General features: G+C 50.4%; 1 protein-coding gene across 1 annotated transcript; it reads right to left on the minus strand.

Annotated features, from left to right (window-relative positions):
• Window positions 1-5503: 5503 nt before the first annotated feature.
• ANKRD34C (ankyrin repeat domain 34C) lies at window positions 5504-10292 on the minus strand. Its single transcript, XM_081831805.1, has one exon. It carries the CDS (start codon window positions 10290-10292, stop codon window positions 8688-8690), a length of 1605 nt encoding a protein of 534 aa, XP_081687931.1. The 3' UTR covers window positions 5504-8687.
• Window positions 10293-23074: the final 12782 nt, after the last annotated feature.

Below are 23074 nucleotides of genomic sequence, written 5' to 3' on the forward strand. Positions count from 1 at the left end.
GCGGCGGCGGCGGGAGGCGGGGCACGCGGGGCGCGGACGTGGCGCGGCGGCGGCCCTTCCGGGAGCACGGGCGGCCTGGTGCGCAGCCGCGCGCGCCGAGAGGCACCCCGCCCCTTCCCCGCTGCGCGTGCGCGCTGGCCGAGCGGGCAGGCCACGCCCCTTCCCCCGCGGCGCCCTGCTCGGCGCGGGGGCCTCGGTGGGGTGGAATGGCGTGGCGGGCGCCCTCGGCTGGGGCCCCGCGGGGTCAGCGTGCCCCCGGGTCGGCCCAGGTCCACGCCCCCCGCCACCACCACTAGGAACCACAGTGGCTGCACAAAGCACGGGGGACCGCCGCGGCGGGGGGGCAGCCCGGCACCCTGCGCGCGGGCCCCGCAGACGCTGTCCGCACCTCCGGGTCCCGCGGGGTGCAGCGTCCCCTGGGCTCGGACCAGGGCCACACGCCCCCTCCCCCACCAGCCACAGCGGCCGCACGAAACGCGGGGGGCTCTGCCGCGGAGGTCCCGCGCCACCAGAAAGGACCGGCCTCGGGGTGCAGCAGTGGGCGTGCCCGCACCGCAGGAGGCTGCAGGAACCAAGCTTGGGGGCCCACTGAACACGCCTCCTTCCCTGCCTTCCCTTCCCGGGTGCAGGGGCTGCGGCCGGTGCCGGGAGCTGACCCGCGCTCCCACACCTGCACTCACGTGGATGCCAACAAGGGTCTTACCCTCGGCGACGGCGACGCAGATGTCCAGCGATCAAGACAAGGTGAAGCTTCTCCGGGTCTAAAACCCTCTTTCTTTCCCTTTGCCTTCTCAAAAGCCCTGAAAGCTGATAAACTGATTCACTGCTTTATCCATTACCATTGGCCCAAGAAGATATTTTGTATGATCATTACTACAGGGTTTTATATTCTATGATCAGGTAAAACAAAGAGAAAAAACACCGATTGTGGTCTGGCTATTCAGTTAAGAATGTTTTCAGGACAGCGTTATCAGGTGGGTGTCTTGATTTCAGCCAAGAATAGTACGGCCCTTATAGACCTCCACGTGGATGAGAGGGAAGGGACTGCCACCGGGCACACTGGACTGTGCATTAATGTGCCAAGCGATGTGAAGGCAACCTGTACTCATAATGTCGTTGTTAATATTTACTGACTCTGTACCATACTCAGAGAAGGGGTGTGGAGGGGTGTGCCTTGAGGCTCTTTCCCTGGCTCTGTGCTGTTGAACATTATTTCTTAGTTCCCGATTTAAGGACACATGTGAGACGCACCAAGGGAAGAAACAAACGACAGATGTAAGAGCAAGATGAGCTTGGCCAGCTGGAGTAATAGGAATTTTGCCGGGTTTAATGTTAAGTCCCATGTTTAAGTTCCAAGAAAACACCTGCATATGTTCAGAGGCGGGAATCCTGACTTGGCATTCGCTCAGGTCAGAGCATTGGAGGATTGATCATCGACAGGTGGCAGAACGTCAGACGGTGGAAATGGATGAACTGGAGAAGGAGCCCTGACTTGCGCAGGGTTAATAAAGAAACAGCGCTCTTTCGGCACCTGCTCCGTGGAAGGCACTGTTGCTGGAGGCGACCGCTGCGCGGTCACAGGCAATGATCAGAGCACCTTTGTTGTGCTACTTTAGGAAACATAGTAATAAAATGGGGGGGGGGGTAATTAGCAGGGGGCCAGTACAGTAAATTGCCAGGAAGGCTTCTCAAACCAGGTAAAGTCAGAGGAAACTGGATTCAACCTCAAAGAATAAAAATCTAAGGGTGAAGAAAGTGTTAACTTTGCATTAACAGCAATCATGACAGCTACCTCTTATTTAGCACGCAGTGCTAGCTACATACACGCTTTACGTATTTTGCATTAATTAATTCTCACTAGCAACCGGCAAAAAAAAAAAAAGTATTTTTTTCCTTTGACAATAAAGACACAGAAGTTGTGGGTTGTTTTTTTTTTTAAAGATTTTATTTATTTATTTGAGAGAGAGAATGAGATAGAGACAGAGCATGAGATGGGGGAGCGTCAGCGGGAGAAGCAGACTTCCTGCCGAGCAGGGAGCCCGACGCGGGACTCGATCCCGGGACTCCAGGATCATGACCTGAGCCGAAGGCAGTCACCCAACCAACTGAGCCACCCAGGCGCCCTGACACAGAAGATGTTTAATGAAATCACATTTCTGCTTCTGTCAGCCTTTGCTGTGTGACAAACTACCCAGTGGCTTAAACCGACAATGACTCACAATTTCTCATGGTTGCATCGGCTGGCTGGCTGGTTCTTCAGCTAGTTTGGCTTGAGCTTATTCCTGCAGCTGCCTTCAGCTGGAGGGTCTTCTGGGCTGGAGGTCCAAGATGGCCCCACTCACATGTGTGCCAACTGATGGGGGCTGTTGGCTAGAGCGCTCAGCCCTCCATGCATCCTGTGCTTCTTTGCAGTGTACCTGATTTCCTTGTATGGCAGGCGTGGGGCAACGTCCCAAGACAGCCAGGGCAGAAACAGCAAGCCCCGCCCCCAAGAATTACCCTCCAGTATCACTTTTGCCACATTCTGTTAGCCAAAGCAAGTCCCGAGGCTAGCCCAGATTCAAGGTAAAGAATTAGACTCCATCTCTGGTTGGGAGGAGCTCTAAGTCACATTCAGAGGAGGAGCGTACTGGGATGGCAGGAATTTGTGGCCATTAAACAAACTGCCATATTGCCCAAACTCAACTCAGCTTATTAATGGTGAAGCCAGCAGCCGAACCCGGATCTGCCTGACTCTAAAGATAGCATGCTTCCCGCCAAGCACACTGTGTCCACCCGTACCTCAGGGTACATCTGTCCTGCATGTCCCATCTTGTGTAACTTGGGACAAAGAATGAATCTGACAGTGAGGTACATTTCAACTCAACATAAGAAAGGAATTTCTGGCAATTAGGGCTTTCCAAAAATTAATGAACAGGGGTACTGATATATTTGTCATATTAAAATATTCAAGCAGGGCGCCTGGGTGGCTCAGTTGTTAAGCAACTGCCTTCGGCTGAGGTCATGATCCTGGAGTCCCGGGATCGAGTCCCGCATCAGGCTCCCTGCTCAGCAGGGAGTCCGTTTCTCCCTCTGACCCTCCCCCCTCTCATGTGCTCTCTCTCTCTCATTCTCTCTCTCAAATAAATAAATAAAATCTTGAAAAAAATAAAATAAAATATTCAAGCAGAGACTGAATAAACAACCAATTCACAAGGTGTCCCAAGTAAATGAAAAACCAACTCTAACTAGATTAAATGACACAAGAATATCTTGTTTCATGTAACAGAAAGTTCAGATGTGAGGCAGGCTGCAGGCATAGCATGATCAAGGCTCCAGTCCACTTTCCTCCCAGCTCTACCCCCCTCTTCATGTTGGCTTTATCCTTAGACTCTATTCTCTCATTGTCAAAGGAGGGTTGTCAAACCAAACAAATAAGCTTTGAGACAACATGTTTATTTGGTCATGTCTAGTGGAAGGAAGAGAAAATCTTTCAACCATGGGATGTATGTCCTTTCCTTCAGTCCACTTGGCCCAATTAGGCCATGCATCCATCTCTGGATCTAAGGCCCTGACACGAAAGCCGCATGGTGGTTGGCTTAGGCTAGATCCTTTAGCCAGTCGCTGATAAGGAGAATGTCATGATTAACTCAGACCAGTCAGGACTTCCCTTGGAGGGAGCTGGGGATGGAGCAGCTTAGCTTCAGTCAAAAGAGAGGCAAGGATATTGAGTGACTACATGAACAAAATCAGGATCTAACAGAAAGGAGGAGAAGGGAGAAATCAAACCAGATAGGCAACCAACAGTGCCTAAGGCAGCAAAAAAAAAAAAAGATGGATTAAGTCCTTATTAAATTCTAATGGGATAACTAAAAAATTAATTTAGACCCTTACCTCTCACCATATGAGAAATCCTTTGTACTCTAGATCAGGAGTGTTTGTGATTCTGGGTCCATCATCCCGAGTGAGGCAGAGGACTCCAGAATGGAGATCCCCGGGGGTCTTCCTTCACGGACTATTACTTCGGGCTGGTTCACACTGGCAGGACCTTGACCTCTTAGGTCCTTTCATTCCCTCTCCCCTTCTGTTCCTCTTCCTTCCCCATCCTTCCACGTAATGCCGACCTTTGTCACCAGTGGGTGGTGCTACATTTTTACTGTAGGACTTCAGACCCCCTGTCCACAATTAGTCGATCCCAGAACCACCTGCACCCAGGGATTCCCAGGGAGAACTGTCAACACTAATCCCTCTGTGGACCTGACCTGGTATTACTACAGCTGGAAAACAATTACCTCCCTTTTGTTCCCTGAAGTCTGAGGACCTCCACCCCCCTCAGGCAAATTCCAAGTGTGATACAGGTTTTTTCCTTCCTAGCTGTGCGTTCCATGGGCTATAGAGCACGGATTACTATGAATTTCATTTCATTACCATTGAATGTAAGAAGCATCACACTTCTTTACTTTTCTATATCAAATTAAAATGGATCTTGCCCCCCATCCCCCACCTTAACAAAGACAATAAGTGTGTCCATCTCGGTCCTGGAGGAGCCCCGTTCTGTGACGGTCTTCAACAGTGCACAGTGTTTGGGCTCACCAGTCATGCTGATGTGTGCACTGTCCAAGCTGCAGCGTTCCTTCAGGGCAAGCAGCTCCCATGCCCTCCTGCCCAGCTTGACCCCCCGCCCAGCCGCCCAGGATGCATCATGCAGCCTCTCCCCTCTGTGGTTTTGCTCTGGAAGGAGACAAGTTCCGCTCAAGGGACCCCAAGTTTCTAACCTATCAATCTTGGAAATGCCCCCTCTCCCTCCAGGTGGACCCCTGTGGCCTCATCCCTCATCACTTCTCCCCCACCAGTCCCATCAGTTTCTCCTCCCCCGGTAGGGTCCCTCATAATCTCTCCTCTAGGGGTTTTGAAATGACATGGGCCTGCCTTTCCTGAAGACAGACGTGGGAAACAGACATACTGAAACTAGTCCTTTTTTTTTTTTCTTTTTGTTTACATAAGTTATTTCAGTAGTCTAGGGGAGAACCTAAAGGTAAGGTTTGAACTGTCCAGAGAATCGGGGAGTGCAGATGAAATGTGAATCTCAGACCCCAGACTCTAAGAGACAAGGGCTAGTCCGCTTGATACTTATGCTCTGTCCTTGAGCAGGAGCTTATGTTAACACTCATCGACATTAGACGTAGGACTCAAGGAGGGAGCTCCAGCGACGGCAGCGTGTGGTAGCCCCCTCCGCCCCCCAGGGAGCCCAAGCAGTGGGGGCAGAGAACAGACACCCACCTCTCACTGTGGAAATGCACCGTCTTGTCCTTTGCCTTTGGTTTAACCAAGAAGAAACTACAATACTTGTGTAAGTAAAAATTAATTTTTAAAATTATGCATGCGTAAAATATCGGGCATCTGCTAAGGTTGACATTCCCAGGAAGTCGTGTCAACCCCGTCGTAAGGAAAAAGTAGTATTTGTCATTGAGGTTTCACTACCAAAAATGGGGCATGCTATTGAAGGATTGCAATATATCCTTTATTGACATGTTAGAAATATCTAGGCAGTTCCGTTACTTGGATTTGGACACGTCTTTGAGCATGTCAGCTTGAGACTAGAGTCTAATGCCACAGAGAACCAGTTCAAGCAACACACGGTAGGTCCGAAGCACCAACGCACACAAAGGAGGAGGGTCACTCACAGCCTGCACTTTGCAGGACACTGTGTACTTGATGAAATTCTAAGAGAATCAAGACAGTGGGTTTAAACAAACAAACAAAAACCGGCTTCGGGGCGTCTAGAAATTAAACTGAAGCTCCAGACTTTTAAACTTTAGACTCCTGCTCTAGAATATATTTTGATAAACACTCCAGGAAGTCTTAACTACAGTTTGCAGCTAACACTTGTAGTGATACTACGGTTCGGGAAAGAAAAGCTCATCTCTGATCTGGAAAACATAGTTGAATCTAAGCATCCTTGTGAGGTGCGTTAACATGGACAAAAATCGCCTATTTCTGCATTGAGCGTGATGAAGTGTTGTGGTCGTACTAGTCTGGAACAATCTAATCCAGCTGATGCACCATCAAACAGGGATGAAGGTACTGTCCTGGAGGCTGTCCAGAGAAAGGCCAATGGACAGGTCACAAGTGACGGAGGCAGGCATGAGGGCCCTGGAGCACCTGCTGTGGGCATTCATGGGACCGGCAGGTTATTCCGGATGAGTGGCCATCACGTTCCTTGTTCTGCCTGAGGTAATTGCTATGAATGTGCCTCATTCACTACTTAGCATAAATTAGGCTTTCGAATCTTAGCTAAAGGTTTGGGAAAATGCACGTGTGCAGCGTTAGATCTACTAGCAGAGATCTAGTAGATTCCCACAGCTAGATCTACCAGCAGAGGTCAGCTTTAGCAGGCAGTAACAACAGTTGGAGGGTACGTGTGTGTGTTTAATGAGCTGCTGAGATCAATTGTTGTCGGTATGATTCTCTCCAATGCGTTGGAGAATTGTTTCCTTGCCTGCAATCACGTCCATTTGGTAAGGACCGTTCGTGACTCAGCGGTCCTGAGAAGCATATGGATTTTCCACCCTAAACCAAGTTCGTGAGCCCTAGCTTTTCACTAGCTTACGTGCTTTTCTTCCCTCCCTGCAAAGTACAAATCTAATTCTAATAGCACTCCCCTGTGTGTGCTGGCCAAGAACCCCAAGGGCCCGAGTTATGGATCGATTAGTCATCCTACTAAAGCACAATTCAATTGGCTTCAAGTCAGTGGGAGGGCTGACCCAGCCAGACCCACACCTTCATGCGGCCGTGTTGGTCTTGACAGATTTCTGCCAGGTACACTGTCATCCTCCTCAAGCAGCGGTGATCAGCCGAGGTGATGTTGCCCCCAGCAGCATGTCTGGAGACATTGCTGGTTGTCGCAACTAGGAGGAAGATGCTACTGGTGTCTGGTGGGTAGAGGTCAGGGATGCTGCTGAGCCTCCTACCGCACACAGGACAGCCCCCCAGTGACACAGGACAGCCCCCCAGTGACAAAGACTCATCCGCCTAAAATTTCAAAAGTGCCAAGTTTGAGTATGGGCCTGCCCGGAAGGAATGATTAAGAAATAAACATTCGGTTTATTTGTAAGCATCGTCCGCACTTTTGTTTGGGATATTCAGATAACCATCTAGCAGATGTCATTATAGAAATGCTGTAATGTGTAGAGCCGATGTGGCAGAATGTAGTTTACTCTACCAACGTACTTCGGGCTCAGTACTAGGGCACGACTGGGGATCTCAAGGAGACACTTGAATTTTTCAGCTGGACTTAATTCCATCTTGTGTGGGGTATTATGTATTATTTGGGACTTGGAAGCTTCGGAGTTCTGAAGATGTGAATCAGAATTAGCTACCTGCTATCCAGTTACTTGTCTGTGCCAGGCTCAGCAGCGGGCACTTCAATCCCCCTCGCCCTTTCAAGGTGGAGCACTGCCAACCCCATTTTGCCGATGCGGGAGTGGAAAGTTGGTGAATGATGAAACAGGGATGCAAACCCAAATCTCAGAGCCTTTACTCATTCCTCTGAGGTACACAACCCCCAGGGACCACCAAATTCTTCTAACCCTAGAACCAACATATCTGAGCAACAGGAAAGGTAAAGTAACTGGGAGATAACCGGGAACATCTTTATCTGAAATGTGCCTACATCACTCCACATGTGCTGAGTCTCTGCTTCCCTTCTTGGGTGTGTGCAACGTGGCTGGAAAGGGTCGTTCGGGTCATTTCTACAAACCTCCCATCATGTGGATAATTCAGGCAAAGCAGAAACTGGGTTTTTCTTGAATTACCTAGACAAGAGTAGCTGAAAGGACAGTCCCGCACCCCTTAACATGATCAGGCTACAGAATTCAATGCGGTCCCGTGGCTTCCGGCCTGAGAAGCACCCACTTGTGCTCTTTGTCCGTGCCTGTCCCATCATTATTTATCATTCTGGCTTTGGGGGAACCTCATCAAGTTTTCTTAAGAACAAGCAAGAAACGAGTCTATTCTGGAAATTGTATCACATTCAACTCCAAATTAATTAACAGCCCCTGACTGTTTTTTCACAAGATTTCGGCACAGAGCTAGTGTCAGGGCGGAAGGGAGACAGGCTGTGTCTCCCAGGCGCCCCCGAGTATGGCCCATCAGGATTCGGGGGACACGTGGTAACGATAGTTGGGGACCCGCCGCACACCGCACATCTCTCTGATGGGGAGGTCTGCTTCTTCTTCGAACGGAACACAGCTACCAGATTTCAGAGCTCAGGGGGTGGTGTTGAGCTTCTGCACATCCTGACAAACGTGAAAGCTTCATCTTCTCTGTAGGCACTTTATAGATTTATTACAAAGGGCGTGCCTTGAAAACCGTCTTGGGATCTACGTTCTTATTCGTCTGGTGGAGAAGAGCTGGTATCGGGGGCCTGGATCGTTGTACTTGCAGTGTGCCCTCCAAACCCCGAAGGCTTCCTTCCGCTGGAGAATTTTGTTTTGGTGATTTTGTGTCTAGAACCCAATTATCCTGAGCTCTTTTCAAGTAAAGCTGTACAAACCCAGAGACCATTTCAGCAGGGAAGCTGCACCCCGCTCCATCCCTGCCACCAGTGCTGAGGGACGCACAGGGTCTGCCCGGCTATGCTGCTCTGGATGGTGGTGCCTGTCGTTAACTACACAGAGTCTGGTTTTTTTAAACCCCTCTGAAAGCTTCTAGGTCATGATTTCTTCAAAGTCGGACAGCTGCATCATCTGCTCCACTTGCATAGAGTGCCTCCTGAGGAGCTTCCTTTTACTTCTCAAGTCAACTCTCTTTGGTGAACTTGGAGCAACGGGAACCATGGGTTTTAAGCCGCTCGCAAGTGGAGCAGGTTTGCTGCTAGATCTGATGTCAGGGATAGGTGGGTTCACACTTACATTTAAAGGCGGAAGGAAGCCGGGCCTGGTGTGCGAAATTCGGTCCAGCAGCAGAGTTCCAGAACCTCGCCTTTCCAGGAGATGCGGTGGCCTGCGGCGCGCCGAGTTGGGGGACGTGCTGGGCGCAGCGTCCAGGGACTCCCGCGAGCCGTGGAAGAGAGCCAGGAGGGAGCCGTTGAGCCTCTTCCTGTCCGAGGGCCCTTTGCTTGACTCCAGGGAACCCGAGCTGAGCTGGTCAGCCCCTGCCTGTAAGTCTAAATCATGCAGATCACTCTCTAGCCGTTTGAGGGACACTGAATCTTTGAGAGCAGGGGGCCCTGCTGGACTGACACCTGCCTTCTCCTGGTCGACAGGGAGAGTTCCTCTTCGGGCCAGACGAGGGTGGGAAGACTGACCCTTCTCATAGGCTGCCTTCCAGGATGCTGGTGCCGGGGAGGCTGGGATCTTCAGAACCTGCTCCGTGACTGTGGGAAAGAGGGTGGGGTCTTTGCCATCGATACTGTTGGTTCTGGAGAGCGGCCCCTTTTTGGGGAAGGACACATCGCTGATGCTCTTGATGACCTCACTGTCCGGGCTGGGGCCGTGGGTCTCGTCCTGACGTATGTTAGCAGCCAGCACGGACGGTGCAATCAGGCCCCAGGGTTCAGACTGGAGCCTCTTCAGCTGGGGCAGGCGGGCCCTCTTGAGGTTCCCTACTTTCCTGGTGGGTGACCCAGGCTCATTCAGAGACTTGGCGGTGTTGCAACCACTCAGATGCCCTGTTTGGAGGCTGAAGAGATCATCTTCCCTCTCATTGGGTGGAGAGCCCAGGCCTGGAGCCTTCAGTTCGATCTCCGAAGGAGACATGCACAGTGGAGGTGACCGCCGGTCTTCCACTTTGGGGGAAGGAGGGACATTGAGATACTGCTTGGTGGTTTTGGTGCCTGATGAGGATTTATCTGTTGTTATAATAATCACCTCCTTCCCTTTGGCTTTGCAGGCATCAAGCAGGTGCTTCAGGGCGTCTTTGTCATCTGCGTTGATCGCGTAGACCAGGGCCGAAGCCCCAGTGCGGTCCTCGAGGCTGGGGTCCGCCCCGTTCTCCAGGAGTAGGGACACCACTTCTCCCCCAGCCCTCCTGATGCACGCGTGGATGAGCGCCGTCTTGCCAGACTTGTCCTGGATGTTGGGGTCTGCCCTGTTGTCCAGCAGGTACTTCACCATCTTGGACTTGCTGATGCTCTGCTGGTCCACGTGCTTGGTGATGCACGCCACCATGAGAGCTGTCTCCCCTTTGTCATTGCTTTCGTTGATATAAGCGCCCCCTTCCAGGAGGAGCCTGGTCAGCCTGAGCCTTCCTAGCCACACCGCCTTTAGGAGTGAGTTTCCATCGGTCCTCAGCTCCGTGTCGTCGTCCATCATGCTGGCCTCAGCGCCTCCGAGCCACCGTGGCGATCAGACCTAGCAAGGGAAGAAGAGAGAAGAATGTCGTGTGCTCTGTAGGTGACCTGAGTGGTGTGGCTGGTACAGGGCTGGATGCAGTCGTATCCCACCTGGTCCCAAGTGATGCCAGGTGATCCGGCTTGTCTGCATCTGTTTCCTCATCTGTGATGTGTGTGGGGGAAGGGGGGTCAGGGGGATGATGGCAGCGCCTCATAGAGCCAGGGTGGAGCTCGAACAAGAGCACGTACAGAAAACCCTCACCACAGTAAAGCAGCTGACCCGGGGCTAGCGCAGAGTAAGCAAGACAAACGGCCGTCGCTGGGCTCCCCGCCCGATGCTTACCTGAAATGTCGTGTGGGAGACCATGCTTCGTGCCTGTGGGCACACCAGCGTCACATCCCACAAGGAAAGGTGTGTGTCTGCCTTGTTCGCTGCTGTAGCCCCAGCACTGAGCAGCGATACACACCTCACGGGTCACTTCGTAAAGGATCGTTCACTGCATTGTTCTGCCAGCAGGAAACACACCAGAATGGTAAGAGAATTATGGACGGTTTTCATCTTCTTTTTGCTGTACTTCCTGAAATAAGCATGCATTACTGTTGTAATAGGGGAGAAATCAGGGGAAAAAAAGTCATTGTAAAGCAAAATCAATCTCGCTACCCCCTTCCAGGTTGCAGTCGCTACTTTTCCAGCAGATGTCAGAATCCTCTCCATCCTCCTCCTAGTCTTCCAGAACGATGCCACACCACATCCTTCCCATGAACAGGTATGGGGCAGAGGATGGACGGGACTGCCCGCCTGCCCACCCCGGAGCCCCCTCAGCTGAGTTCTGCCAAACCCGGCTTTTCTGGTTTGGTTGTCCCCGTGTCCGTCCCTGAGTTCCTGCACCCGGAGCCCCCAGACCCGGTGCTGCTGGAGAGGCCTTCTGCAGATAAGGACGGGGGGCCCTCCCTGGCCCACATCTGTGCCGGCACAGCCCCTCCACGGGGACTCCGTCCCTCCAGGCTCCTGCTGAGCAGATGGACATAGCTCCTCACCTGAGGCACATCGTTCCTCCCCTGACCCCACTACCCTGAGCAGTTACTGATCAGTTTACAATCCTCTATTACATTGGAAGTCAAAAGCCTTTCTTGGCTGAAGTTGAGAGACGGATCCATATCCTTTATAAATTCTTAACACATTAAGAGGTACTTGCGATTTTCTTAAAAGCCCAAACCACACTTAAGTATGTAAAGAAGAGGTCTCCTTACACACGCATACACACGCGCGCACACACCTCCGAGAAGCCACTCTCTTCAGAAGAAAAGACTCTGGTTAACCGTCCAGGGTGTCTCTCTGCTTCTCACGAGGCACTGTCCTAAGAGCTACACCTCAGTGCAATCGCGTTGCCGTTGTGTTTGTTCCCACAAGATCTTCTCTAGAAATGTTACCACCCAGGGACACTGCATGGCAACTGTCTCCCCATCTCTGTGCTTCCTTCTTCAGGCTCCTACTGATGTGTGTGTGCACGTGGGTGTGTGTATGGGGGTGTGTGTGCGAGCGTGAGGTATGGCCTTTCTCTTCTGTTTCCGCCATCCCCACTCCTCTCTGGTCCTGCATAAATAAGAGCACTTTATTAAGGTCTTATGTGTTAGGTGTGTCCGTCCCCACACGCTGGACATTTGAAGCAGGATTTCCACGCAGTGAATAAGGGAGAGGGAATGAGCAGTGAAAACATTGCCTTCTGCTCCATCGAAGGCCCCTCGCCTCCCGCCCAGCCCTCCCCAGCATCACCCACTGCTGCTCCCATCCCCTGCACACGTCTACCTCAAATCTGGCTGCTTCTCAAATGCCCGACTTTTTTGTCCCTTTTAGCACTCTTCATGTTTCTGACTGCAAGACCTCCTGCTCTTCTTTAATTATTCATCATCCTGCAAACCTCAGCTCAAATGTTACTTCCTTTTTAATCAAGAGGAGAATCACTCAGGATCGAAGCAGGAGGGCGGAGTGAGATTACAACTGACTCATACCCAGGCTATATAAAGAACTCCCACAAATCACTTCCTCCAAAAGAGGATACGCAAATGGCCAATAAGCACATAAAAAGGTGCTCAGCCTCATTAGTAGTCAGAGAAGATCAAATTAAAGCACAATGAGATACCACTACACATGGTGTCTAATTCAACGTGGCTGAAATTAGACCGGCTGGTCTAATACCAGGGATGGATCAGGACGCAAAGCAACTGGAACCTGTTGGTGGGGGCATAAACCAGCCCTCCAACCCGGTGATTCCATGCCCGGGCTTATATCTGTGGTAGACGGAAAAGCGTGGCCACAAAGTCCTCCCATCCCCGAGCACCTGCAAAGAGATACTGCCCCTCCTCCCGTCGAGACCTGCTTTGACCAAGGAAACACAGCCCGAGTAACCGTGTGTGACTTGCGAGGCAAGGCCTCTTGCAGCTTCCGATTTCCTACCTTGTAAAGACACGTGGGCTGTCCTGCCAGCAAGAACACATGGAGCCCCAGCTGACCAGCCCCGCTGACCGCCACAGTGTGAGCCAGCCGGCCCCCAGCTGGGTACAACTGCGGGAAGGAACCCAGGTGAGGCCGGCGGAAGTTTCCAGAGCCTGATCCAAGTTGCAGAAATATGCACGAATAAGTGGTTATTGTTCTAAGCCACTCATTTTGGGATGGTTCATTCACATCAATAAATTACCAGTAAATCCGTGTAGCCAAACATGTACAAAAATGTTCCCAGCAGCACTATTCATAAAAAGCAAAACTAGAAACAGCCCACCAAGGAGAAAATAAACTGTAGTGTATTCATATGCTGGAATGCTTTACACGATCTTTGCATTCTCTCTCTTTCTCACACTCACACACAGTACACAGACGCTCACCCCCCACACACACAACACAGAGACACACTGACCCACACTCACTGTCGCACTCACGCACACAATACAACACAAGAAAAACTGGATACTGCATCTCCCCTGGGCTCCTTAGTACTTTGCAACCTTCTCTGCTGAGCATTGACTCTTTGATCTTCTGGGTCAGCCTCCTCTGAGCGCTGAGCCCCCTGAGCCCACTGAGCCCCCTGAGCTCCCGAGGCAGGCACGGGGTCTTCTCTCCCTCATCGGCTGTACCATAATCGGAAGGAGGGTAAAGGAAGAGTCGGAGGAAAGGAGGAAGAGACAGGAATAGGAGGGTGGGAAGGCCATGAGGATGGATTGTCGGGTTATGGCTCTGTGTCACGTGTGGGGCAGATCACATCCCTCCAGACTCCTTCAAGGTCCGGGGTGGGGAGGGAAGGAGGCAGGAAGGGAGGGAAAGGAGGAAGGGCCAGAGGGAACGGACAGGACGGGATCTCTAGGAGATGCTTCTCTCCCTGCACTTGGAATCAGTGGCTCCCTGCTCCCCTGAGCTCAGGCCTTGTCCCAAATCCCAGCGCCTAAGGAGAGAACAGAACGGAGACAAGGCGTTCTGGTTGTCATACCCATGGATGTATCCATACGTGTATGGACACGTATCCATAGACACATATCCATGGGTATGACATGCTCTGCATGTAGGGAGGATTTTTCATATTGTCTACAACCATTTTTTTTTCACTGTGCGCCTCCCAGCTGACATCCCTGAATGACAAAAATGCAAGAGCTTTGAGTGAGGACAGACTCAGACCCGTAGCTCAGCCTCACACTGGGTGACAAGAGGCTTGCCATCCGCTTTCTGCATCCCCCAGGCAGACACGGTCAGGCCGACCTGCCCATCTCAGGGTGTTGGCCCCCTGCCTGGCTTTCCGGCCTGAGGGACCTGGCAAGGTGTGCACCTTTCCCCCCCCCCCCGCCTTAGGTCAGGTCAGCGCTACAGGTGACAGGTGGCCTGAGCCCCACCCCTGGTTTCAACTGACCAGGAGCAACGGTTTCCCCAAGGAAGCGACTGGGCGCATCCCTGTGAGCGCATTAACCCTTTCTAGACCGGATGCTGACTAGAGGAGGTGGGGTGGGAGGTAGACGGCAGGCACTCTTCTCCCCTTCTTCCCCCGAGAGCCTCTTGTTGGTGGGTTTCAAGGATCTGGGGGAGATGCAGGAGACGATGTGACCTCCACAAGACTGAGCCTGCTGTCAGGCTACGGCTGGCTCCATGTCCCCCGTGTGTTTGCTCCTCCTCGTTCCCCCCTCCACGTTTCATTCCTTCACTCCTACTCCCCAGGGTGCTATCACCCCATAAAGTGCTGACAAATTGACATGTCTTTATTTATGAAACTTGAATGAATTTATATTACTTACAATAAAGTAAACCGTGGCTGGCACACTGGCATTCCCTGCTCATTCATTCATTCACCATCAAATATATACTGAGTGTCAATATGCATGCTAGGCATTAAGGATGGAAAAAAGTGGAGAAGTCGGGCGTGGAAGGGTCTGGCTGGAGGCTGGAGGTCACTAGGAGCCTCTGAGGGATGAAGAGGGTCAGAAGCACCAGAGTGAGGAGGTTAAGGAGCATCAAGCTGGAGAGGCATTCTATAGGCAGAACTGAGTAGTGATCCACTGGAGGGTGGGAGTCAACCAAGGTCTAATTTACTTGAATTTGGGAATTTATTTCCTGTTGTGCTTGGCAGAGAATGAATATTAGGAACACCTAATGCAGGAAAGATCGGATGCCTTTCGTGGTTTCTCAGCTTGTCAGAGGAGAGGAAGCAATCCTGACCGAACGGGGCTGACACATGCCCAGAATTTTGAAACCCCAAGCACTTTGACTGCGCTAGGCACCATGTTTGAAAATTAGCAGCCCCAAAGTGGGGTGTTTTTTTTTTCACGTGTTTCCGAAACAGAGTTAACTGAGAAGTGAGCAAAACTTGCCTGGTTCCTTCCCTGTTGTCTGCCCTCTGTGCCCCTCCAACCCACCCTTCTCCCATTCACTCCTCAGGGCTGTTTTCTGTCCCCCTCAACCCCACTACAATGGGGCGAACACACCTTCTAAAGGCACAGGGACTGGAAGAGAAATGCCGAAAACTAAAACATCACCAACACCGAAAAAATAAAACGATGCTTTCTCTGATGGAGGGGGTGGGTGGGTGGAAATAGATGCCTTTTTTGTCCAGAAACCCTTGGATTCTTTTACTGTCCACAAAATTATGAAAGTCTAAGATTTTTGAAGCTGCGAGGAGCCATCTTGTCCAATCGTTCCCAGTTTAGACATAGGGAATTTAAAGACAGACTGAGTCTTTTATCTTGCTGAATGCAGGCTCTCTCCCTCCCGTGCCTCCCCACGTCCGTAGCCTGAGCAGCGTAGATCAAGGCTGCGCAGTAAAGGGCCGAGGGCCAAATGTGGTCCAGGGGGCCACCTTGCTTGACTGGCACAGTGTTTTAATTTTTTAAATGTGAATGTTTTAAGACAAATCATTCATTGTTCAGTTTGGCAAAGGCCTCGCCATCCTCTGTAGTCCCACAGCTGGCCTGAGGCCTACACTCAGGCTACTTACCTAGCCTCTGTAGGTATATGGGTTTATGACACTAGGCATAAAAGTAAAAATACTTGGAATACAAGTCAGGATGCTGTGTTTTCGTTCTTTCCATCACTTCCTAGCTTCTCACCTCTACAGGTTTGTTAGGAGGATCCAATGAGCTAATAGATGAAGAAGCCCTTTTCATAAACTTTTAAGTGGGGTGTGCTTCCGTGAGCCATCACCAACAAGGTAACCAACAATTGCTTCAGTGCAGCTAGAAAACCATCTGCTTTATCTCTTCTTCCTTGAGTCACCTTGGCATCGGCTTCCAGTTAAACTTCCTTTGTTTGGCACCGAGGTAAATCAGAGGGTTGAGGCCTTGCATTTAGCTTCACTACAACTTGTATTTGACCCTAGTGGGGAAACTATGCAAAAGGAGGGGGGCCAACAGACTCCTGCAAACGTCCACAAAGTGTCTCATATTCCCGAGAAAGGCACTGGACATACACATTACTGTACTTAGTGACCCAGAGCAAGTTTCCAGGGCTCTAAAATACACATGTTTTGTATTCATCTTACTTCTGGTTATGGCCTTAATCTTGTTTCTTGCCTACTTTCTCCACTTCCTCTTCTCCTTCTCCCCATCCTCCTCCCCTTCCTCCTTCTTCTTCTTCTGTTGTTGTTGAAGAACATGTTCTACACAGTGCAGTTTCAGCGAGATAAGCATATGGCTGTTCGTATATTTGTACACGTACGTTTGCACAAATTATATCTTAATGAATCTCAACTACTTTTGATATGTGTCAAACTGACATCTTGTGGATCTTTATAAATTGCCTTAAAGTCTTTGTGGAACAAAATAAAATAGAATCGATGAGCAGGTATTCGGTTGATCTATACGAACTTGCTGTTTCCGTAGGTCAAACAGTGGTTTGCAAAATCATTTTCACGGGGTTGCACCTGATATTTACAGCGCTTCTCTAAATGCACTCTAGGTCTGTAATCGTTGCACGATCCAAGCTCCTGTGGATGTATGGTTGTGGCAGGAAGATTACAGAGGAGAGAGGCGGGCGACGTGGATTCTCATCTCAGCCCTGCTACTGGGTCGGTGGCTGTGTAAGTACCGGCAGGTATCATTTGAATAGAAGAACTCCAACTCTGCCTTACAAGATTGCTGTAAGGATCAAATGTAGGCCAAATGGGAACACTCTCTACAAAGTTCTGTAAATATCTAGGGAATTATGTTGAATCAAACTCATCCAGGATCCTCCCTCTGAGCCCTGCTCTGGGGTGCCCAGCCCCCACCCCAGTGCCACCGCCATCCATCACCTACCCTCTTCCTCTTTCAGTCACCTGCTCCCCTCTTTCTGGCCCCCACTTCCCAACCATAATCTGCAGTTTGCAGAGTTATTCCGCATACATGATCTCTTTGACCATCTTCCCCTGCACTTTTGCAAAGGAAGCATTATTATCCTAATCTTACAGACACAGAGCCTGAAGTTCGGACAGGTTGGGTGATTTTGCCCCAGAGCACAGGTTTGTAAGTGGTACAGCTTTGATTCAAACTGTGCCCCTCTGAACCCAAGTTCGGAGCTTTCAGGAGGGACTTCCGCGCGCTCAGGCACACCTTCCCACTGCGGCAGCCTGGCGCGGGGTTGACCGGGGCGGTACACCACGGCCGGCTGTTCAGACGTGGACAGGTTACTGAGCCTCTCTTGCTCGGGTTCTCAGATCGGCAGAACAGGGATAACAGCACCCAAGCTCTCCGCGTGCGTAACAACAGCAGAACGCATGGAGGGCGCTTAGCACAGGGCCTTGGCACATGTGAGCGCTCAGTAAGGGCTAGATTTTGACGAGTTTGGGAACGCCTTTCAAAATCCAGGCGGCCACACCGTTCGGCGGTAGCGCTCGCGGAAGCGTGGGGCTGTTTTATACTCCGCCTCTTCCTTCCGCAGTCACGGGAAGCAGTTAGAGGCGGATCAGAAGCTGAGCGTTTGCGATTCGGGAGTCCCTTCTCCCGGCCCTGGAGGCGGCGACGCGGAGCGGCCCGGGCCGAGAGGGCGGGCGCGTGCAGGGGCCCCGGCTCGGCTCGCTGCCCGGCGCTGTCCGAGGTGCTGGACGCCGGCGGCGCGCGCCCCAAGGCCGCCGGGGTCCCTGGGCGTCTTCCCGAAGGCCGAGCGTGGCGGCGTCAGGTGCAACCCGCGCGGTAAGTGCCTCTCCGTCATTGCTCTGAAATGCTCACGTTCAAACTCTTTACAGTTTCTCGAACATTTTCAGGATCATAACCTCTCACCACCCGATCCTCACAGGTTTCTGCAAAAATGTAGGCTTTGCTCCCTTTTCAGTCCCTGCAGAAATTCAGACGCCTATCACCGAGCCCCGCTCCGCAACAATTTCCTACAAAAACCCAGGCCCCTACGCATCTCACCCCCACGCGTCAATGCAAAAATGAAAAAATGTAAATCCATCTTCCACACCCTTCTCCCACAATTTCCTGTGATAAAAGCAGACTCTCCTTCCAGCCTCCCACTCCTGCCTTGGCTAAACGCGTGGACTTACTTCTAGGGAGCTCAAGATCCCTCCCACCCGGTGAACCAGGGGAGACCCCTGCGGGTGCGCTTACCTGGTGGGGACGCTCATCAAACGAGGCCACCTGAGTGAAGGCCACCTGTAGGGTCATTATTCCAAAAGCAAAGTCTGGGGGTGCCTGGCACTCCCACGCTCGGCTTCTGGCTGGTTACCAAAGGGCACTGCCCGGTTGAACCGCGCCCGGGAGTTGGGATTACCCCGGGCCTCGCCGGTCCCGTTGAGTGACTTGCCCAGAACTTCGTCAAGGTTCACAAATAAAACCTCTGCGTCAGTGCCTTCTGATCACCCCCTTGCTCCTCCAAGTTCAAGTGAGAACAAGGGAGTTTTTCTTTAAAAGAAAGAAGAAAGCGTGGAAGAAGCTGAGAATTGCGCCCAGTTCTGCCTTGCAGGTCTCCTGCGCAGCCCGGCCCTGCGCTCCGTCCCGGGCCCCGCCGGCTGGCGAGCGCCGCTGCTCGCCCGCGCCCCGCGAGCCAGTCTCCAGCCGCGACGCCGGCGGGCTGTGCGGGTGTGTGTGCCGGGGAGGAGCGAGCACCGCGGGGGCAGCGGGGGCGGGGAGAGGCGCCCGCCGCCCCGCCCGCACTCCGAGAGCCGAGGTCAGACTGGCCAGACCGCCTCGCTGGCTGCCGGCGCCGGCTGGGGACTCCCGGGGTCGGGAGAAGGGCCGGCGCGCTCCGCGACTCCGACGCTGCACCTGGGGGACCCGGGGAGGGATTCGAACTCGTGTCTCCTTTGCTCTCCACGCGGCTCTGCCTTCCTCGGGTTTCCTTCGTCAAACGCCCTCGGATCCAGAATGTCCGTCCACAGCGTGGGAGGGAGAGGAAGGGAAGAGGGAGTACTGTGGCTGTAAGACTCCGGGGATGTGGTGGGGGGGTCCTGATTAGCCGGTTTCCAACCCAGCTCCTTCCGCGCACCTCCTCCTTATTCCCAGGGCTTCCCGAGCAGCCCCTCGCCAACAGTTTCCTTTATAACAGAAGTAATTCGTGGTTGCTGTATGCGGTGCAAAGCACGAGGCATTGTATTTACAAAGTGAAGCCCCCGCCCCAGCCTCCGGAGACCTTCCACCTCCAGGGAGGTAGCCTTGCATTTACAAACCACAGTCCTGCTGGTGCACTGGTCTAGGTAAACATGCCCACCTGAGTGCCATTTTTCCTACGAAAAAGGTCGTACCTCTTGAGTCGATTTTAATCCTTTACATTTTCCTAGAAAATTGTCCATCTCATTTACAATTTCAAATTCACAGGCACAAAGTTGCACTTAGCATTACCTTATAATTTTTCATCTCCTCTAAATCTGTTCTTATACCCTTTTCATCCCTGATTTTGTTGCATCTCCTCCCTATTATTTTTGGTGTTTATATGTACCCTTACTTTGTTGTGGTTGAATTATATGATCTACGTAATTTCCATTTTGTGGGCTATTCAATGACCAATTTAAACGCAAAAACCATTTTTCCTCACACTCAATGAAAGAAAAAATGAGCATTCTGTGTTTTTGCATACAAACATACAAATACACCTGTAAAGTAAACTGCATAGTATTACCCTCTACATCTTTACTAGTATATTGGTTAAGAGCAGAGTCTGAAGTCAGACTGCATGGATTTATTTTTTTTAAGATTTTATTTATTTATTTGAGAAACTGAGAGTGAAAGAGAGCCTGAGTAGGGGGAGAAGCAGATGCAGAGGGAGAAGCAGACTCCCTGATGAGCAGGGAACTGAGTGTAGGGCTCGATCCCAGAACTCTGAGATCACCACCTGAGCTGAAGGCAGACGCTCAACTGTCTGAGCCACCCAGGCATGGATTTAAATCCCAACCACTTAGCAGCCATGGATCTCTGGTGAGTCACCAAACCCGTCTGTACCTCAGCTTCTACCTCCATAAAATTGAATTAATAATAGTATCTACTGCAGATGGTAGCTATATTTATGGTGAGCATAACATAACTATAAACTTGTTGAATCACTATGTTATACACCTGAAACTAAGGGAACATTGTGTGTCAACCAGGATCTACTTCATGGGAGCAGAGAGGAGGGGCAGCTGAGTTAACACATGTACAATGTTTAGTGTGCTGCCTGGTAAGGAGAAAGCACTATGTTTGTCTACCTGATCCATTAACATTCATAGTAAACTGTTAAGGAGTTTCAGGATGCTCGGATTCATTTATTCAAGAAAAATGTACTGAGTTTTGGCATTGTGACCAGATCTGCATTTTTTTGGTATGCACTAGAGTCAACTGTGAACAAGAAAGACAAGTTCTCTGCTTTCATGGAGGGACCTTCTAAAAATCCAGATGTGTCACATCTCTTGGGGTATGTTAGTGTGTGTATATGAACCAGTGTTCTGCTGTTCCGTGCCCCCCATTTCATGCAGGAGAACATGAGGTAAACATTTTGCAACCTCTTCCAAATCTGCGTTCTGGTAGAATCTCAGTCCCTTCCCCAGAGATGCACCCTATACGCCAGACCCACTTGATTAATAATAACAATAATTTTCAAAAATAATCATCACTGATAGTAGCAATAAACAGCTTTGAATCCTTACTGTTGTCAATACCTTCCATCCAGGGACGTCCAGGAACACACCTATAGTTGAACAAGTTGGATTTATTACTTGTTGCAGCAAGGGAGAATGCACTCCATGGAAAACACTGGGCATCTCAGTAAAAAAGTGTTAGAGAGAACATGTTACAGAATTAAGGCTTTGGTTGGGAGATTTGGGAGAGTGTTTGGCCCACTCTTAACAGAGGAGAATCACATCAGATGGTATTCTGACACCACAAAGAAAATTATAAAGTGATCCTTGGTGCCCTGCTTCCCATGCACTCTGTTTTTAGAGATGGTTGACATATAACATTATTAGTTTCAGATGTACAACATAATGATTCAATATTTGTCAGTCTATATTGCAAAATGACTGCCATGATAAGTCTGGTTAATATCCATCATCTTACACAGCTACAATTTTTTTTCCTGTGATGACAACTTTTAAGATTAGCAACTTTCACGTATACAATATAGTACCTATTCTTAACCATAGTCCCCATGCTATACATTACGTGCCCGTGACTTACTTATTTTATAGCTGGGAGTTTGTACTTTGTTGCCCCCTCCCCCGTTTTGCCCACCCCTCCCTCCCACCTCTGCTAATCACCAGTCTCTTCTCCGTGCCCATCCGTATACACTCTCTTCTAAGCCAGGGGCGGGATAGTGTTTGTCTCCCACTCCTGAGCAGTTTCCCTGCACAGACTGTATTTCCAGGCAGTCACTGTCTGTAGGGAAGACAGACTCAGAGGTCACTACTGAGCGGCTTAACTAGAGCTCTTAGCAAGGAGCCGAAAGTCATTGGATTCATGGTCTTTACACAGACTGGGAGGCTACGTTCTAGAGCCATGAGGTGTTCTCCCAAGATCACACGGCAAATCAATCCCAGGGCTACCAGGCCTCTTGAGGTCAGCATTGTGGGGTTGGATGTGTTCCATACTATTATAAATTTTTAAATAACTTTTACTAGATTGTTATTATAAATGTGTTACAGGTATCATCTAGAAAATACAGGTAAGATGTGGATAGGTTCTTCCTGTCCTTTTATTCCACTCCTTAATGTTAAGTAATAGTTTCTTTCACATGCTTTTATGCACATTTAAATCAGAGAAGTTTTAGCTGCAAGTACCATCTTGGGACGCCTAGGTGGCTCGGTTAAGCATCTGCCTTCAGCTCAGGTCATGATCCCAGGGTCCTGGGATTGAGCCCCGTGTCGGGCTCTCTGCTCAGCAAGGAGCCCGCTTCTCCTTCTCCCTCTGTTCCTGCCCCTGCTTGCGTGTGCTCTCTCTCTTTGACAAATAAATAAATAAAATCTTAAAGAAACCATCCATCTTAGACAAAGAGGGACTGACTTTACATAACAGAATGTCTGAAGGTGGGCCATTGCTGATGATGGATCAGAAGCTCAAAACTTCCGGGGCCAGCAATCAGGCTTGTGACATTTCCCTGGAGTTTTCCAGAAGGCTGCCACCAGTTCAAGCCGTGACATCCACACCCCAGACAGACGACGAGGAAGGAGGAGAGCCAATCACCTCTGTCCCTTTCATCGGGAGAGCAAACCTGTCCCAGCAAGTACATCACACAACCAGATTCTCCTTGAATCTCTGAGAAATGGGACCTGTGCGAGGGTACTGGGAAAATGGAAAGCCAAATTGCTGTGATTGGCTTAGACCAAGAAATGATTCCTTTCTGGTCTGGTCTAATATCCCTCCAGATGAAATGGAATTCCATTAGCAGGAAAACACACAGGAAATGAATGATGTGAGTGTCACAAGCCTTGTTAAAAACACTTGGGAAATGCAGAGGAGCAAGAAAAAGAAGTGATCGATAACATTTATAATATATAGGTGTAACTTATAAAACTAGAATTAAGCAATAGAGTATGTTGCATTAATCTTGTAATGCCTTCTTTTTTCCTTTAAAACTCAGCCACAAAGCTATCAAGTTAGATATTTTTTTGCTCTGTGGTTTATTTCCACATCATCGCACACGATTCTTCTGCTTTCATTGTTAATGACGACAGTATGTTTTGGGGCATGCGTGAGCCAATTCTTTGCTGAAGACGTGAAGATTTCACATGATTTCTCTCCATTGTAAATCGCACTGCTGTGAAGATCCTCCGGTCAGTCTTCAAATTTCAGAATTATTTCCTTAGAGCAAAATATTTGAGGTTTTCAAATAAAAGATAGGTAAAATTT

The sequence above is a fragment of the Leptonychotes weddellii genome, chromosome 9 (genome assembly GCF_054177405.1).
Source record: "Leptonychotes weddellii isolate Sample4059 chromosome 9, ASM5417740v2, whole genome shotgun sequence".
Classification (NCBI taxonomy): domain Eukaryota; kingdom Metazoa; phylum Chordata; class Mammalia; order Carnivora; family Phocidae; genus Leptonychotes; species Leptonychotes weddellii.

Coding starts and splice junctions, on each gene's coding strand:
- ANKRD34C (XM_081831805.1), bottom strand. CDS start 10,292: ATGATGGACGACGACACGGAGCTGAGGACCGATGGAAACTCACTCCTA.